The sequence below is a fragment of the Limanda limanda genome, chromosome 3, assembly GCF_963576545.1.
Source record: "Limanda limanda chromosome 3, fLimLim1.1, whole genome shotgun sequence".
NCBI lineage: Eukaryota > Metazoa > Chordata > Actinopteri > Pleuronectiformes > Pleuronectidae > Limanda > Limanda limanda.
Genome location: NC_083638.1, coordinates 13,619,195 through 13,633,090, shown reverse-complemented (window position 1 = coordinate 13,633,090; position 13,896 = coordinate 13,619,195). Strand labels below are relative to the sequence as shown.

Genomic DNA, 13,896 nt, shown 5'->3' with positions numbered 1-13,896 from the left:
CTGAGGGAAAATCTGTCCGTCCTGTGTTGGACATTCACTCATTTCAAGAGGTAGGATGTAGTTTATTAAATCCGCTGCAGCACATAAACACTGGAGGTGGCCCTTTTCACCAAAAGCTGCTTTCACATCTGAGTCTGTTTTCTTGTAGTCTTTTTTCATCTGGAGATGTTTGTATTATTTTGGATCTGTCGCAAAAACTGGACTTGAACTTGGGTCCTGGCTGTAGACCCCTGAACAACTGTGGTGAACCCCTTTATCACCCCCTTAAAGTATTAAAGTGCAAATAACTAATAACCCGACCTGTGCATTGTCCACAGCAGTGTTCACTAATACTAGTTAGAAAACTTCATTTTTGTCAGCCTGTGCACCGTGGATAATGTTACCATAAACACCGGGTGACATTCAATTCCAATTAGCTATTGGTTCCATCTCTGTGAGAGAAACAGCTTGCTGTAGACTCAGAAGTACCGGTGGGTGCTATAGCCATCTTGTCATTTTCAGTCAGTGCACTGCGAGCTCTCAGCTCTCATTTCCCTAATGGTGAGTTAGTGGAGACTCTCACGGTGGTGCAGGCAAGAAATGAGAGCGGTGGCGCACTAATACAGGCTCTTTGATGAGGAAGTAATGGAGTGTTCAGAGACAGACACCTGTGCCTCTGCAGCCACCCTACCTCTCTGCACACACACACACACACACACACACACCCACCCCCCCCACCCTTCCTTTCAGCAGCTCTGCTACTTCCCTCCCCTTCCTCTACTCCCCTCCCCGCCTCTTCCAATCCCCTCCCTCGTCCGTCCTCATAGGAAGCCACTCCTCCTCACATAGAGCTGCCTGGCTTGTTTGCATATTAACCATTGACTTGCCAAGGAGCTGTGGCTTCATGCCATGTGACTGTTAAAGCCAGTGTATTGACCGATGTTCTCTTTTCTTTTTTCAATTTTCTTTCTTGCTCTCATTTTGACACAAACACACCTCTCCGTTGGAGAAAGATCATTTCTTAGTTTTATCAGCCATCTTTGGTTATAAAATCTACTGTAAAATATTTTTCAGACTTGTCACCTCCTTCATGTTTCACCCAAAAAACAGTTTGACTTATTTGAATTATAGTTGGTAACTTGTTCCTGATACTTTATTAAGCATTGTATATATTTCCACCTTAACAGCCAAATGTTCTTTTTGGGCTGTAAGTGTTAATCATTATACTAACAGCACACGCTGCAGGTAAGGCCATCATTTTGACAGTGGGTGACCAGTTGTAACTATGTGGAGACTCTTTTTTATGTTGTTAATTTACACACACACATAAATATACTCACCCATTGCTCTGTTGCTGTTTGTGTTGTCAAGTCTCACCCCCAAGCTGCTGTGCCCTGGCAGAGGCATTATCTGACAGTGCATTTGTTTAGCTTGGGGAGGACGCTGTTGCTCAGCTCCCAGTAAGCATGTGGTCTGCTTCAAAGTCCAAACTCCAAGGCCTTTACTGGCAGGTGGATCTGATGCCAGCTGCTGCACACACTTGGAAAGGAAAGCCATTGTTTATGGCAGTCATCTCTGTTTTTGCAGATGTAAAGCTGTAGAAAGTAAAATTACACCGACCACAGAGATATAGTGGAGAGGGTATTCAGTGCCACTGTTGTACATGTGTTCAAGCAGAAACTCTCTGATTTTATAACCCAACTCCTATCTCACACATACTCTCACACACGCACACTCAGAATAAGGCTTTCCACACCATTAGTTTGTCAGTTTATTTAGGTCATCTGTACAACTTGCAATGTAAAACCATATTGTCTTGTAGACTTTACCCACGTTTCACACCACACTTGTATAAGGCCTTTAATGTCCTGTCTGGATGTTTTTCATTAAGGATGTAAAGATCATTACAATAACAGGATTACTTGGAGATCTTTGTTCTTTATGATTTTTTTGATTTATATTGTGTTAGATCCTAGGTGATTCTGTTTGTGTTGTGTTGTATATATACTCTTTAACTAAACAGCTATATTCAGCTTTGCCCGTCAGAGGAGACATATTGGTGTTAATCTTTTGAATCAGTGGTGGTTAACACCCAACACTACACAAATAATGCATAAATTAACACAGCAGATGTGGTGAAATCAATGTTTAATGCTTTTTCCAGCATCTGATTTGTTATATGTGTTTGCTCCGGCCATCAATGCCTGTTTTTCCACATGGTGTAGAAAAGGGTATGTGGGTGGCAGGTTGAACAGGAGCGGCACACCTAAAAAGCCTGTGTGTTTGTGTGTGTGTAAATGTATGAAAAGTGAACATGTGTGTTGGCAGTGAATGAAGCCTGTTTAGCTGATTTTCACAGTTTATATAAAGCTGACGGGGTATCTGTCCGTAACTCAGCCCCTGGCCCAGTAGTGCTGTGCACTGTACCGGGCTCCAGGCCAGCTGCGTGTCTCCACATAATTCCCAATACCATGTGCCAGCCGGTGCACATGGCCTCTGTATCATGCTGACAGGAGTCCCCTGAAAGGCCGGCTCATTCCTCCCGAGGTTTCTTCTGGTGCACAGGAAGACGTGCATGTACTGGACACGTCCCAGTTTCCCCTCCTTGGAATTTGTTATGCAAAAGTCAAAGCTGGGTGACCTGGACTTGACCTTAGAGGGGATTGCCTTCACAGTAGACTCAGTGCATTGAAGGCTGCTTGTCAATGGTATGGTTAGGGAAGTAGACAATCAGTTATATTCACCTGTGTTGTTTTTTTTTGTTTTGATTACGTCCGAAATTGTGTGCGCTGTAACGTATTTTTAGCGTTTGGCATTTTGCGGTTTGTTCATCTCTCATGGACGATGGTTGGACGTTCCAGATATAATTCAGCATGTCACTTTCACAAGGACAAAAAAAAGCTATGCTGTTGACAGTTTTTGGTGTGGGAGAATTCCAGTGCTTTGGGGGTTAAGTTGTGAAAGTTAATTTAATAACTGCTAGCACCATCTGCTGGCCTACTTCCTTACAAAGAGAGAGAGAGTGCAAGAGCGCGAGTGAGTGAGCGAGGGAGAGCGAGAGAGAAAAAAAGAGTCTGGGTTTTAACGACATCTCTAATATTCATGCTGATGCATTTTGCTGCTTTGTGCTTTCATTTTCCACCGCTCTGCCTGCCAGAACCTCGAGCTCGCCACACACGCCCGAGCCAGGCAGAGGGGAGGGCAGCGAAGGAGAAGGAGGAAAAAGACAAGTGAAAAAAGGAGGAAAAAGCAACCGACCAAACAAGCAAGCAAGGTTATTGAAAAGCCTTTTTTTCGTGTGTAATTAAAGGAGTAACCTACCTTATCCTGGCTGATGAAGAAGACGAGGAGAGGCGCAAAAAATAGGGAAACGGCAAGAACGGCGAGAGAAGGAAAGAACCAGAAATAAGAGGGGAAAGGCAGCTCAGAAAGTCATAGAGAGCGCACACGAAAGGCAGGCGGAAAGAGGAATCAATGAGAGGGGAGGAGGTAGGGGAAGGCAACTCTGACACACACACACACAGAGTGAGGGAGACTTTGGTGAAGCCGGACTACGGCGAAGGCAGCACGCAGCGGCAGAATGAGAGCTTCCTGGACTGCCACGCACCTCCTCTACCGCCCACAGCGCTGCTCCCTCATCACCCTGTGAAGGGACAAACGAGGGTGAGAGAGAGAGCGAGAGAGAGAGCTCCCATGCGCTCCTCTTGAGCCCTGCCCGCTGGGGGAGGGAGAGACGGTGGAACCGCTCCGGCGCTCTCGCACTTGCCCGAGGACAAGAGTTGACCGGGGAGGAGGAGAGAGGGAGGGGAGGGGGGGGGACACACGACCCAAGGAAGAGTGAGAGAAAACGAGTTGGAAAAAGGCAAAAGAGTGAGTGTGTTTTTCGAGAGAAGAAGCGTGAGCAAGCAACCGGAGAGAGAGACAAAAACCCCGGGAAAGGGCAAGGCTTTTGTTAGCCGGTTGAAGAGGGGGAGGAAAGAGGAAGAAGAAGAAAAAAGAAAAAAAAACACCATGTCTACAGTGAAGAGGCCAAGAGGAAGGGTAAGTGAGCTGCTCCGAGTGCTGGCTGGGAGGGAGGAGGTCCGAGGGGGGAGGAAGAGGAGGAGGAGGAGGAGGGGCCGGCAGGAACTGAGCAACCTCTCTTGCTACTGGCTCATGCTGCACTGCCGCCATCTTGAACTCATTGCTGCTTTTTTTTTCTTCTTCTTCCCTCCTCTTCATACTCATTTGCTTTTTCTGTGCTCGACCTTATCAAGCCGCACTTGATTTACAGTGTTTTCTTTTACCCCACCCCCCACGGCCTGATCATTCAATACATCACGTCTTTCCTCATCCTCCTGTGCAGCTCTCTCCAAGCTGCCCCTGCTCTGTAGTTTAGGTACAGTGTATGATATGTGTGTGTGTGTGTGTGTGTGTGTGTGTCCTCCACGAGTTGAGCCTGTCACTCACCAGAGCGCTCACTACATGTGGAAACGAGGGGGAGTGAGAGAGAGCGAGGGAAAAGCTGTCCGGCCCAAATGGAGCTTACTCTACCTTTTCATGGGCCATAATGGTCCCCGGCGTGTTTTCATGGGACTACGTGCTGCTCGAGAGATTGAAATCACTGCAGTGCTGGCAGGCTGTAATTTCAGTTATTTATAGACGTATTACACAGCTGCAGTGCTCTCACTTTTGCTGCATTTTATTTTTTCCTCTCTCTCCCTCCCGCTATCTGATATACGCCTGTTTTGATATTTTGATTCTTCCCCTCTTGCTATCTCTTCCATGTGCCCCTCATGTTGTTCTCCTCTTCAGCATTACTTTCAACCCCCTCCCCCTTGTTTCTTTTTGCCATTAAAATGAATGAGAACATTCCAGCGTGATCCAGTAAATTTCCTCCCTAATAGCCTCAGCGGCGTTGCACACGTGAAAATCATAATGCAGCTCTTGTGTGTGTAGTTTTGTGTGTGTGTGTGTGTGTGTGTGTGTGTGTTTTCTCCCCTTCCTTCCGCTAATTATTCAAGTCCCTGCCCCCACTTTGTTGGTGAGGTTCAAGCTAATTCTCTTTATTTAGCTAGCAGTGTGGAAAAAGAGAAAGAAAAAAGAAGCAACCGTCCAAGCCTGGGCCATGTAGGCATACGCAACACAATTTTAGATTAGGTCATCCATTTATGGGTTCCCTCTCCGCTGGGCTCCGGGCCCACCACAAGCGCTTGTGTTGGCATAACTGCAGTCACGCCATCTATTATTCACATATTATCATGTATCAGGCAGACTGGATTATTTATGTCCGCGAGGCTGACTGAAACCTGCGACAGAGAGCCAGTGTTTACCCCTGTCTTTGAATCGCCTGCTCCACCTAAAAGAATTCCTTTTGTGTCAGACTCAGGTCAGAGTATTCATGTCACATGGTCTCAGAGATTTTCGACTCCACTCCACCTGATCTAAAGGAATTCTTGGAGGAAGTACTGACCCCTCTAAAGCTGATGGTCTTACGTAGGACGCAGAGAGTTGAAGAGAGCATCACGCCGAGAAGAGGTCCACTCCCCACACTGTGGCATCTGATTTCAACTAGTTCTGCTGTTGTAGTGGTTCACACAGCCTCCACAAGGTTGTGTTTTTTTATGAATGAGTCGGGGATAGTTGCAGTGGTCACATCGCAGTATCATAGTGGGTTTTTTTTTTGCTGGGGGGGAGCTGCAGTATTTTTCTTCTTTTAAACCCATGCATCATATTATATTGTTATATTGAACCTTGCTTATAGTATCTCAATTTGCTATAAATAACAATCACATTATTTATAGCCTTTAGTGTATTATCTCTACTCGTTGTATGTTGCAAAACATGACAAAGGAAATCTTAATCTTCGAGGCTGCTACCTCTGCATGTGGAGAAATGCATATTGTGAGGTGGCCGGAGACTGGCTGTGCATATAGCACTTAATCTTTAGTGAAATAAATGATGTGCTTAAATAGACTAGTTCCGTCTGATCTTTTTGTTTTGTTTGTCATTTTTCTGTGAGAGGATCTTTTTAAGCTTGTCTTTGTACACCAGCTCTCCTTGAAAGGTCAACTTTTTATAGGCTATGTGCTAGATCCTTCTTAAGCACACCATCTGAGTATGCGTTTGTGTCATTGGCAGTCAATGACATCATGTCTGAAATATTTATGAGATATTGGCCCTAAAAAGAAGGTGTACATTCGAAATACTAATTATTATTTCTGTACTTTTCTCACTCTCTCCATAGCCACGGAAGAATGCTAATGGTCCTGGCAGCCAGGTACGGGTCCTCAGCCCCCCAGTGAAGAGCAGCTCGTCGTCCTCCTCATCTTCCTCCTCATCTTCATCCTCATCAAGCTCCTCGTCAGAGAAAAGAACATCGTGCATGACGCATCATCAGATGGAGACATCTCCACTGGACAAGCAGGAGAAGGCCAATAGGATAATATCAGAGGCTATCGCAAAGGCCCGGCAGCGCGGGGAGAAGAACATCCCCCGGGTCATGAGCCCCGAGAGCTTCCCCAGCTCTTCCTCACAGTACAAGTCCCGCCGCGACCGCAAGCACAAAGGAAACGGCAAGGCACGGCAGAAAGTGAAGGCATGTAGAAAGGCATGCATTGTCCCCTCCTCCAAGCCCAAGCAGAAGGCCAAGATTGGGTATGTAATCACAACCGTTATTACTATTTGTCAGCACTGGGAGAAATAATAATGGTTTTGTCCTTTGCGTCTTTAATGCCTCTTCACTTCACCCATAACCTTTTTTCTACTTGATGTGGACATCATACGTTTTACTTGCTGCGGTCTAGGGGAAAAACTATTTACAAATAAAAGGAAAGAATATCCCATCAAGTCTGAGGGATTTTAAAGGCAAATTGAGATTAATAAGATGTTTTGAAGTTTGTTTAAATGTTTATTTAAAGAGGTCCCATTTGTTGTTGTTAATCTATGTCTGTCAAGCTGCCAAATGGTTAGCGTATCTCTCTTCACATTACCTAATGATCGCACTATAATTAAAATTCATTGCATAAATCAGTCACTGTAAGAGTTCAACATTTTTAAATTGGGTTGGAGGTTAGGCTTAGCTCAATAACTTGGTAGTTAAGATAATATCGTTTGGCAGATGCTTATATTAAACAGTGAATACATTTTTGTTTGTGTAGATTACCATTACCTGATCTCTATGCTTGCCTTGGACTTGCCTTCAAATAGTACATGGGCGTTTCTCTAGTAATATACAATGTTTCATATTCTCAAAGTAATATAGAAGCAATGGTGTATTTTACTGGTAGATTTTTGCTGTTGCAGTTTTCTGTGTGCATTTTCTGCCTCTGGTTGCTGAGATGAAAGCTCAAAGTTCAATACAATTTACTGCATGCCATAACAATAAACCAGGCTCAGTCATCAGCATAGACATAGGAGGAGAAAACAAAGGCTGCATTTACGTGTGACAGTACTGCCTAGTATATTCAGGCACGTAGTGCTGATGTATAGATACTGTAATCCGCCTCCCATCCCCCTGTTTAACTGCTATACGCACTGTGTGCTTTAAGCCACACCCAGCACAAGCTATTGAAATATCAGCTGGTGTTAATGTGGGGACCAAGGCATGGAGAAAAGGGGAATGGTAGATTGTGCTACTGGGAAAAACAGACAACAAAACATCACTGAGAAGGCCTGTATTATTTAGACCTAGCACGAGAGACTGACAATGGTCAACAATAATATCTGGCTGGCAGCTGCGTTGATTAATAATTAGATGAGATAGACCGAGGGAGAAAAGCTGTTGTAGATAATGGATTTTGCTTGTTGTGCGTCTGTGTGATTGAGTGATTATGAGAAAGTTGTGGCAGTGCTGATGTTCTGGAGAATAGTGAGATGCTGGAGATTTCAGTCATGGTGATATGGTCTCAGTAGCATTTCAGCTCAAGTTAGATGTACTTGCCAGGTGATACTGGTGCAGGTTGGGCCTCTCACTGTTTGGTCAGCGAAATGATTGTTTATGTGGTGGTATCAGTGGTTAAGCTCAGTTTTGATCACGAAATTGCATTTCCAATTGATAATCTTTTTTAATATAGTCATACCCATAGCAAATGTATAGATACATAGATACCCACAGTACAGTAAGTGGCATTGAACAGTGACAGGGGCACAAACCAAAGAAATAAACAATAATAAAAATTGTATCGTGTGTGGTGGCAATTTTACCATTTTGGCATTGATTGATGGAAGGAACCACTTTAATGTATAGAAAGATGAGCAAATTGATTCCCTAACATATCAGGGTGTTGCTCAAGCAACTGATGTTATATGACTTTGTCACTCACAGGGTCACCTAACAATAGAGTCACATGACAGGGGATGTGAGTGGGTTGTAAAACATGATAAGAGATCTTTGAATACAGATGTTTCACTCAAGGGGCCTGAGACAGAGCAGAAGACATGATACTGTCCCCTTTTTCTAATGATCATAGAGGTTAATCGATAACATGTGTTCCTCTCAAGGAGGAGCTTGGAAATGTATAAAAGTGCTGTGTGTCCTGTATGTCATTGCTCATTGTATGAAGTCTTTGCCATGGTCATGTACGGTGATGCCCATCTGCAGAAGTAGAATTAAACTTCCAGAAAGAACAATTGTTATGACTTGTGCTTGACTATTGAGAAATTTCCCTGACACGTGCTCTGCACATGCCCACCCACGTTCCATAACATCAAGATAAAGCATAAATGGATTTAGAGTGACATGACAAGACCAAGCAGATGGACGGATGATGGACAAATGGAATTACATGACAAGAAAAATAAAATAGGCAAATATACTGACTAGATGGAATAATCAACAGAAGCATATACATTTCCTCTTTCGGATTTGATAGTTAATTGGACAAACATTGATAACACAGACTTTGATTCAGAGTCAATGGAGAATAGTGGGGGGCTATATTTGTGCCTCAATATTGAAATTGAGGTCAAATAAGATGTTATAATATGTGTGTGTATAATATCTAGGAATGGGGATCGCTCACAGACGGGGTTAGAAAGGAAATAAAGGGTTTCTAGATATAAATATATAAAATATGCGTTCTGTAATTAATTGAGTCCGAGTACTAAATGTGTGTCTAGTTCTCCAATTAATAAGAATGCTTTTAATATGAAACTAAATTTGAGTAATGGTTTTGTAGGTACAAATTGCTAGATCTCCCAGTAAGCAGATCTTTGGTGATGGTAGAATTGCACAATCCAGACCAGAAATTATGATGTGAGTAATGGTCTCCCAGAAGTGACAAACGAGGGGACAATACCATCTGACATAAAGGTGTCTGTTGTATTATGAGGCAATAAGACCATTGCTCATAGTAGGGCTGTAACGATTCTCGAACCAAAACCCTGTATAAATTGTATATAGGAACGCTGTTGTTATTAAAGTGACACAGACGCTTTCTCTTACTGTTTACTTTCCTAAATTGTTAGCTTACGAAGATCCGCGGAAAAACCAGGAACAGCTTATTTCTGTTGCATCTGTTTTTCGCTGTTTGAACTGAACTATGTTGGGTTTGTGGGGGAGACTGAAACAGACTTTGTAAATATACGGGTTGAACTCTGGATCCTGAGACTGTGGGAAACACAGGCACACACCATCACCTCTTTCTGTTGGTGTTTTAATAAAACCCAGAAATGTCCCCACCGCACTACAACCGGGATGTTTATATTTTCACTTACGAAGGGTACGTCTTTAATGCTGATATCTCTACATTCAGGTTGTTCTGTATCAAAACATGTGTTTTGATGTTAGTTTTTGCAGATCCATTTTATAATGTATTGGGATTGGTTTGCTTAAAGGTAATGGGTGGGAATAATCACAAAAAGATCATTAATTTTGGGGAGAATATTAAAATTTTTACTGTGAAGATGCTTGCCTTAAGGTAAAGAGGGAGGTTCCTTCTGAGTTTTCTTATATTGTTTTAATAGTGAAATGAAATTGATCTGAAACAGCTCTGGCAGCCTAAGGGGGAGATATTAATTCCAAAGCACCGGATGTTGCCAGTGGTGAGGAGTTGTGGGATTTGGCTGTGGACCACGTTATTCCACATAGCTAAATGGAAGGGAAGAATAATTGATTTTGTCCAGCTAATTGTGTCATCTAAAATGTCAAATGAACTGATGAGTTTGAAGCTTGTTGGAATGATTTTGATTGTTTTTTTTGTACATAGTAACATATCATCTGCATAGAGACAGATTTTATGGCTTGAGTTCAAGGTTGAAATTCCACTGATGCTGTCATTCTGTTGGATAGCAGTAGCTAGTAGCTCCATGAAGATTGCAAAGCCAGAGGGAGAGAGTAGGCATGCTTCTCTGGCCCCCCGTTGTAGTGTTAAGCGTTGAGCAGTGATACTGTTATAACTGTAGCCATAGGTGATTTGTTCAGTGTTTTTATCCCGCGAATGAATGATTCTCCCAAGCCCACTTTTTGTCATTATGGTGAATAAAATGTCCATTTTCTTTTGTCGAATGTTTTTCTGCATCTAGAGAGGGGACTTCCATTTGATGTTATTTTGTTGTTGTTGGGCAATATGCATCAGGTTGAACAAGCTTCCTGTGTTAGTCCATTATGGCATGCCTTTAATGAAGCCTGTTTGATCTGGGTGGATTTGGGTTTTAATGACACCTACAATCCTTGCAGTTAGTGTTTTGCTGATGGTTTTTCCTGTCCATGTTAATGAGTGGATTTTCATGTCTGTGTTAATGAGTGATATGGGGTTATCTAGCACAGAGGGTGGGGTCTTTGTTGGGTTTAGGTAGTCTTGAGATCAAAGATGTATTCATGTGGGGAGGTATATCAATGCACACATTTTTCCTCCTAACCACCTTACATCTGTGATGACAGGGTGGATAAAACCATTAGCCTTAAATTAAATGCAGTGTAAGACTTGTTAGACAGAAGGGGCAGTTGCCAAGTTGTCTGCAGTCTTTCATTCAAAAGTGTCACTGACAACAGTCCTTGATATTATGAGGTAATGAGTTTGGTAACCCATTTTTTTCAGTGTAACCATGCTTGGCCTACATCCAGAAAAAGCAACGGATCAGAATGTATGCAGACTAGCCCGCTTACTTAGCCTGATACACTGTTTTATAGCTCTCATTACAGTATGCATTCCAGCCATTGTAGAAAATCAAACTATTTAATACTGGTCATTTGACAAAATGTCACAACTTTACAGAAAATTCTATTAAGCTGTTGTCTTTTTTCATTTCTATCTTGTTTTCAAGCACTTCACCCACCTTTCCATTGGCACAGTGGTGAGAAGATAATAGGTGAATTTTCCTTTTTTGGTTAAGACCTTAATTACTAACTTCTATTTTCAATAACGAGCAATGCTTTAGTGTACTGCCTTGCACAAAACAGGGAATGCCCCCATAGATGGTCTTTGCACATTATCTTGATTGAGCCTCAGTCCAAATTGTGTCAATCACAACACATATGCAGGATTTTGTAAAAAGTAATCAGGACTAATAAGATTTACCCACACCTTGCCTGAATGGTGCAATGCTGCTTACATCTGTGCCATGCATAGTCTTTGAGGATGTGGTCATAGTCATCCTTGTTGTAGCTCATTCTCAATGTTCATCCTTCATTTTAATTGAGAAAAGAAGTTCAGATACACAGGCCTTCTGCACAAATTCGGCATTGACTTAGAGTTCTGTCTCTATATGACAAGAGGCTTGTGGGAGTGTGTGAATATTTCACCGAGGTGTGAAGTTTCGTAGCTGCTCACGTTAATCAAGTTTTTGCCTTTCTGAACAAAAAGAGAGGAGACAGGGATTTTTCTGAAGAGCTTTACTTGTTGATGAAGCTTTAGTTCTGAATAATCAGCATACATTTTATTCTTGATGATTGTGATGAAGTGGGAAAAATATTGTTCCAGGACTTGAATGACCATTCCCTTTTTATGAAGTTGTGCTGTAAATCACAAGTGATAATAAATAACAGTAATACAACCACTTAACTATTGTGTTCCTTGAAGGACAGTGACAAATGTTCTCCTGGGCAGTCAGGCAGGTGTTGCCTGTGACTCATGAGGAGTCAGAACATGATCAGTCACAGGCTCACGGCACTGTAATGTAAACAGAAAGACATAAATATGAACACCACCTTATCGGCATTATCACAAGGTGACCTATTTCTTCTAACACTGTTAAAAGTGTTGTTGTGTTTAAAATAAAAAATACAATTCAACCATAAAAGTATTTGTCTTGATTGGACACTGAAGGACGTATACACAGTTTATCAGTATGACAGTTTTATCTGGGACTGAAAACGTGTGGACACACGACAGACAGGGTGACGCACGCAGGCCTTGCAGAACAAACGTAGCTGCACACTGACTTGGTTGTAAAAGGTGTAATATGGTGACAAGTCACACAGCAGCTTGCTCCAAAAAGACAGTAGCTGCTGTTGTGAATTTGTACTAGTTGTATGCAGTCCAAATAGATTTGAGCCAGTGTACTTGCATCAAAGTTGTGAACCTATGGCCGTGTTTTCTGTTTCAAACTTTTGTAATACACCGCCACGTTCCCTTAAACCGTTTAGGTCCTCTTGTGATTAACTTCAGGACTGGGTGTAGTCTGGGAGTGGAGACAATCAGGCTACATCCATGCTACTACGTTGTATTTAGAAAACGGGTGTTTCAAACTAAAACGAGCTCTATCCACACAAGAGCCTGAAAACATGCCTGAAAACGTGTATCACAAGACAACTCAAGTACACTGGGCATTTGCTGGAATTTTGCAGATTACTGTAATATAGCTTGTCTCCAATGTAGGTAAGCAGTTGTATCATTGGCAAATGCAGCATTTAACTGCACAACAGCTGTTGGAAAAGGCAGCAGGGTCAGTATTGCTTGTAATTGATCATCCATGTTGTGTTCTAGTTAATGATAACACTGGATGTTTTCTTCCAGAAGGGGGTCAAAGTGATTACGGTCTGATGAATCAATAAATGCTACGTTATGACCAAAAAGACCCAATCAGCAAAGAGTTGTGCAAGTCCACGTCATCATCTCCAAACATCTTTGTTTCTGTCTGTCCAGACTTAAACGCTGCCGTAGAGTTTTAAAAATAAAACCAGCAGCATTTATAAACTTTTTTTGCGTCTCTAAAACCCCGGGTAGTGTGGACACCAGGCGAATCCATAGCAGAGTTGATGTGTTTTCAAGTGTGGATGTAGCATCAGTGAGTGCTGGGAATTCGACTGGGGTCTGCTTTCCTCTACTGTACCCGGCTTGATCCACCAAATGCAGTGAGTCCTGTTCTTTGCTCAGCTGCTTTTATGTAGCAGGAATGTGTGTCTGCACACACTGAGCTACCGTGAGGGATAGTTGTTCTGTTGCTTATGTGGGGTAATGGAGATGGCCTGCGTACATAATGACAAGACGCTCTAGTGAGGGATGCATACGTGAGGAGAGTCCTGTTCATATGCTTGCACCACCCAGGATCTCCCCATAAAATATTAATGTATCTCAGCTGCAAAGGTACTAATCTTCCACTAAAGTCATTACTCCAGCCTCCGCTCTGTATAGGGGGTGTTTGGGCGAGGTTGTGTGTGGATTCAGTGTTTATGTTCACACTCTCATTGCATCTAACCGCTTTTGAGCAGAAAATGGGGCCTGAGATAAAACATATTTTTGGGATTGCCTGTACTTAAGGCTCAGTTTCTCTGTGACTACTACTGCCTTCTGGATTGCATTGCTAGGTTACTCTACCAGCTGCTCACCGAGTAAGTAAGGGATCATATCATCATATGAGAAATCTGTTGAACTGATGAGGAACATAAATGAAGACAGCTGATTAAAATCTGGATACACCAGGCACAGGGACAGGTGCACTAACAGGATAAATATCAAAAAATATATTTTCTTGGCAATAAATGTGCTTTGATATCAA

The 13,896-nt window shown here is 42.6% G+C and overlaps 1 protein-coding gene across 6 annotated transcripts in view; it reads left to right on the top strand.

The window, feature by feature from the left end:
• Positions 1-13,896, top strand: part of chd9 (chromodomain helicase DNA binding protein 9) — a 71,243-nt gene that overhangs the window by 17,789 nt on the left and 39,558 nt on the right. For 5 of the 6 annotated variants that reach the window (XM_061067969.1, XM_061067968.1, XM_061067967.1 and 2 more), the window contains one exon: positions 6,206-6,615. In XM_061067969.1, coding sequence (XP_060923952.1) covers positions 6,206-6,615 — 410 coding nt within the window. Of the gene's footprint in view, positions 1-3,820; positions 4,021-6,205; positions 6,616-13,896 lie in introns of those variants that run through there. The other variant, XM_061067970.1, reaches the window with a different exon arrangement.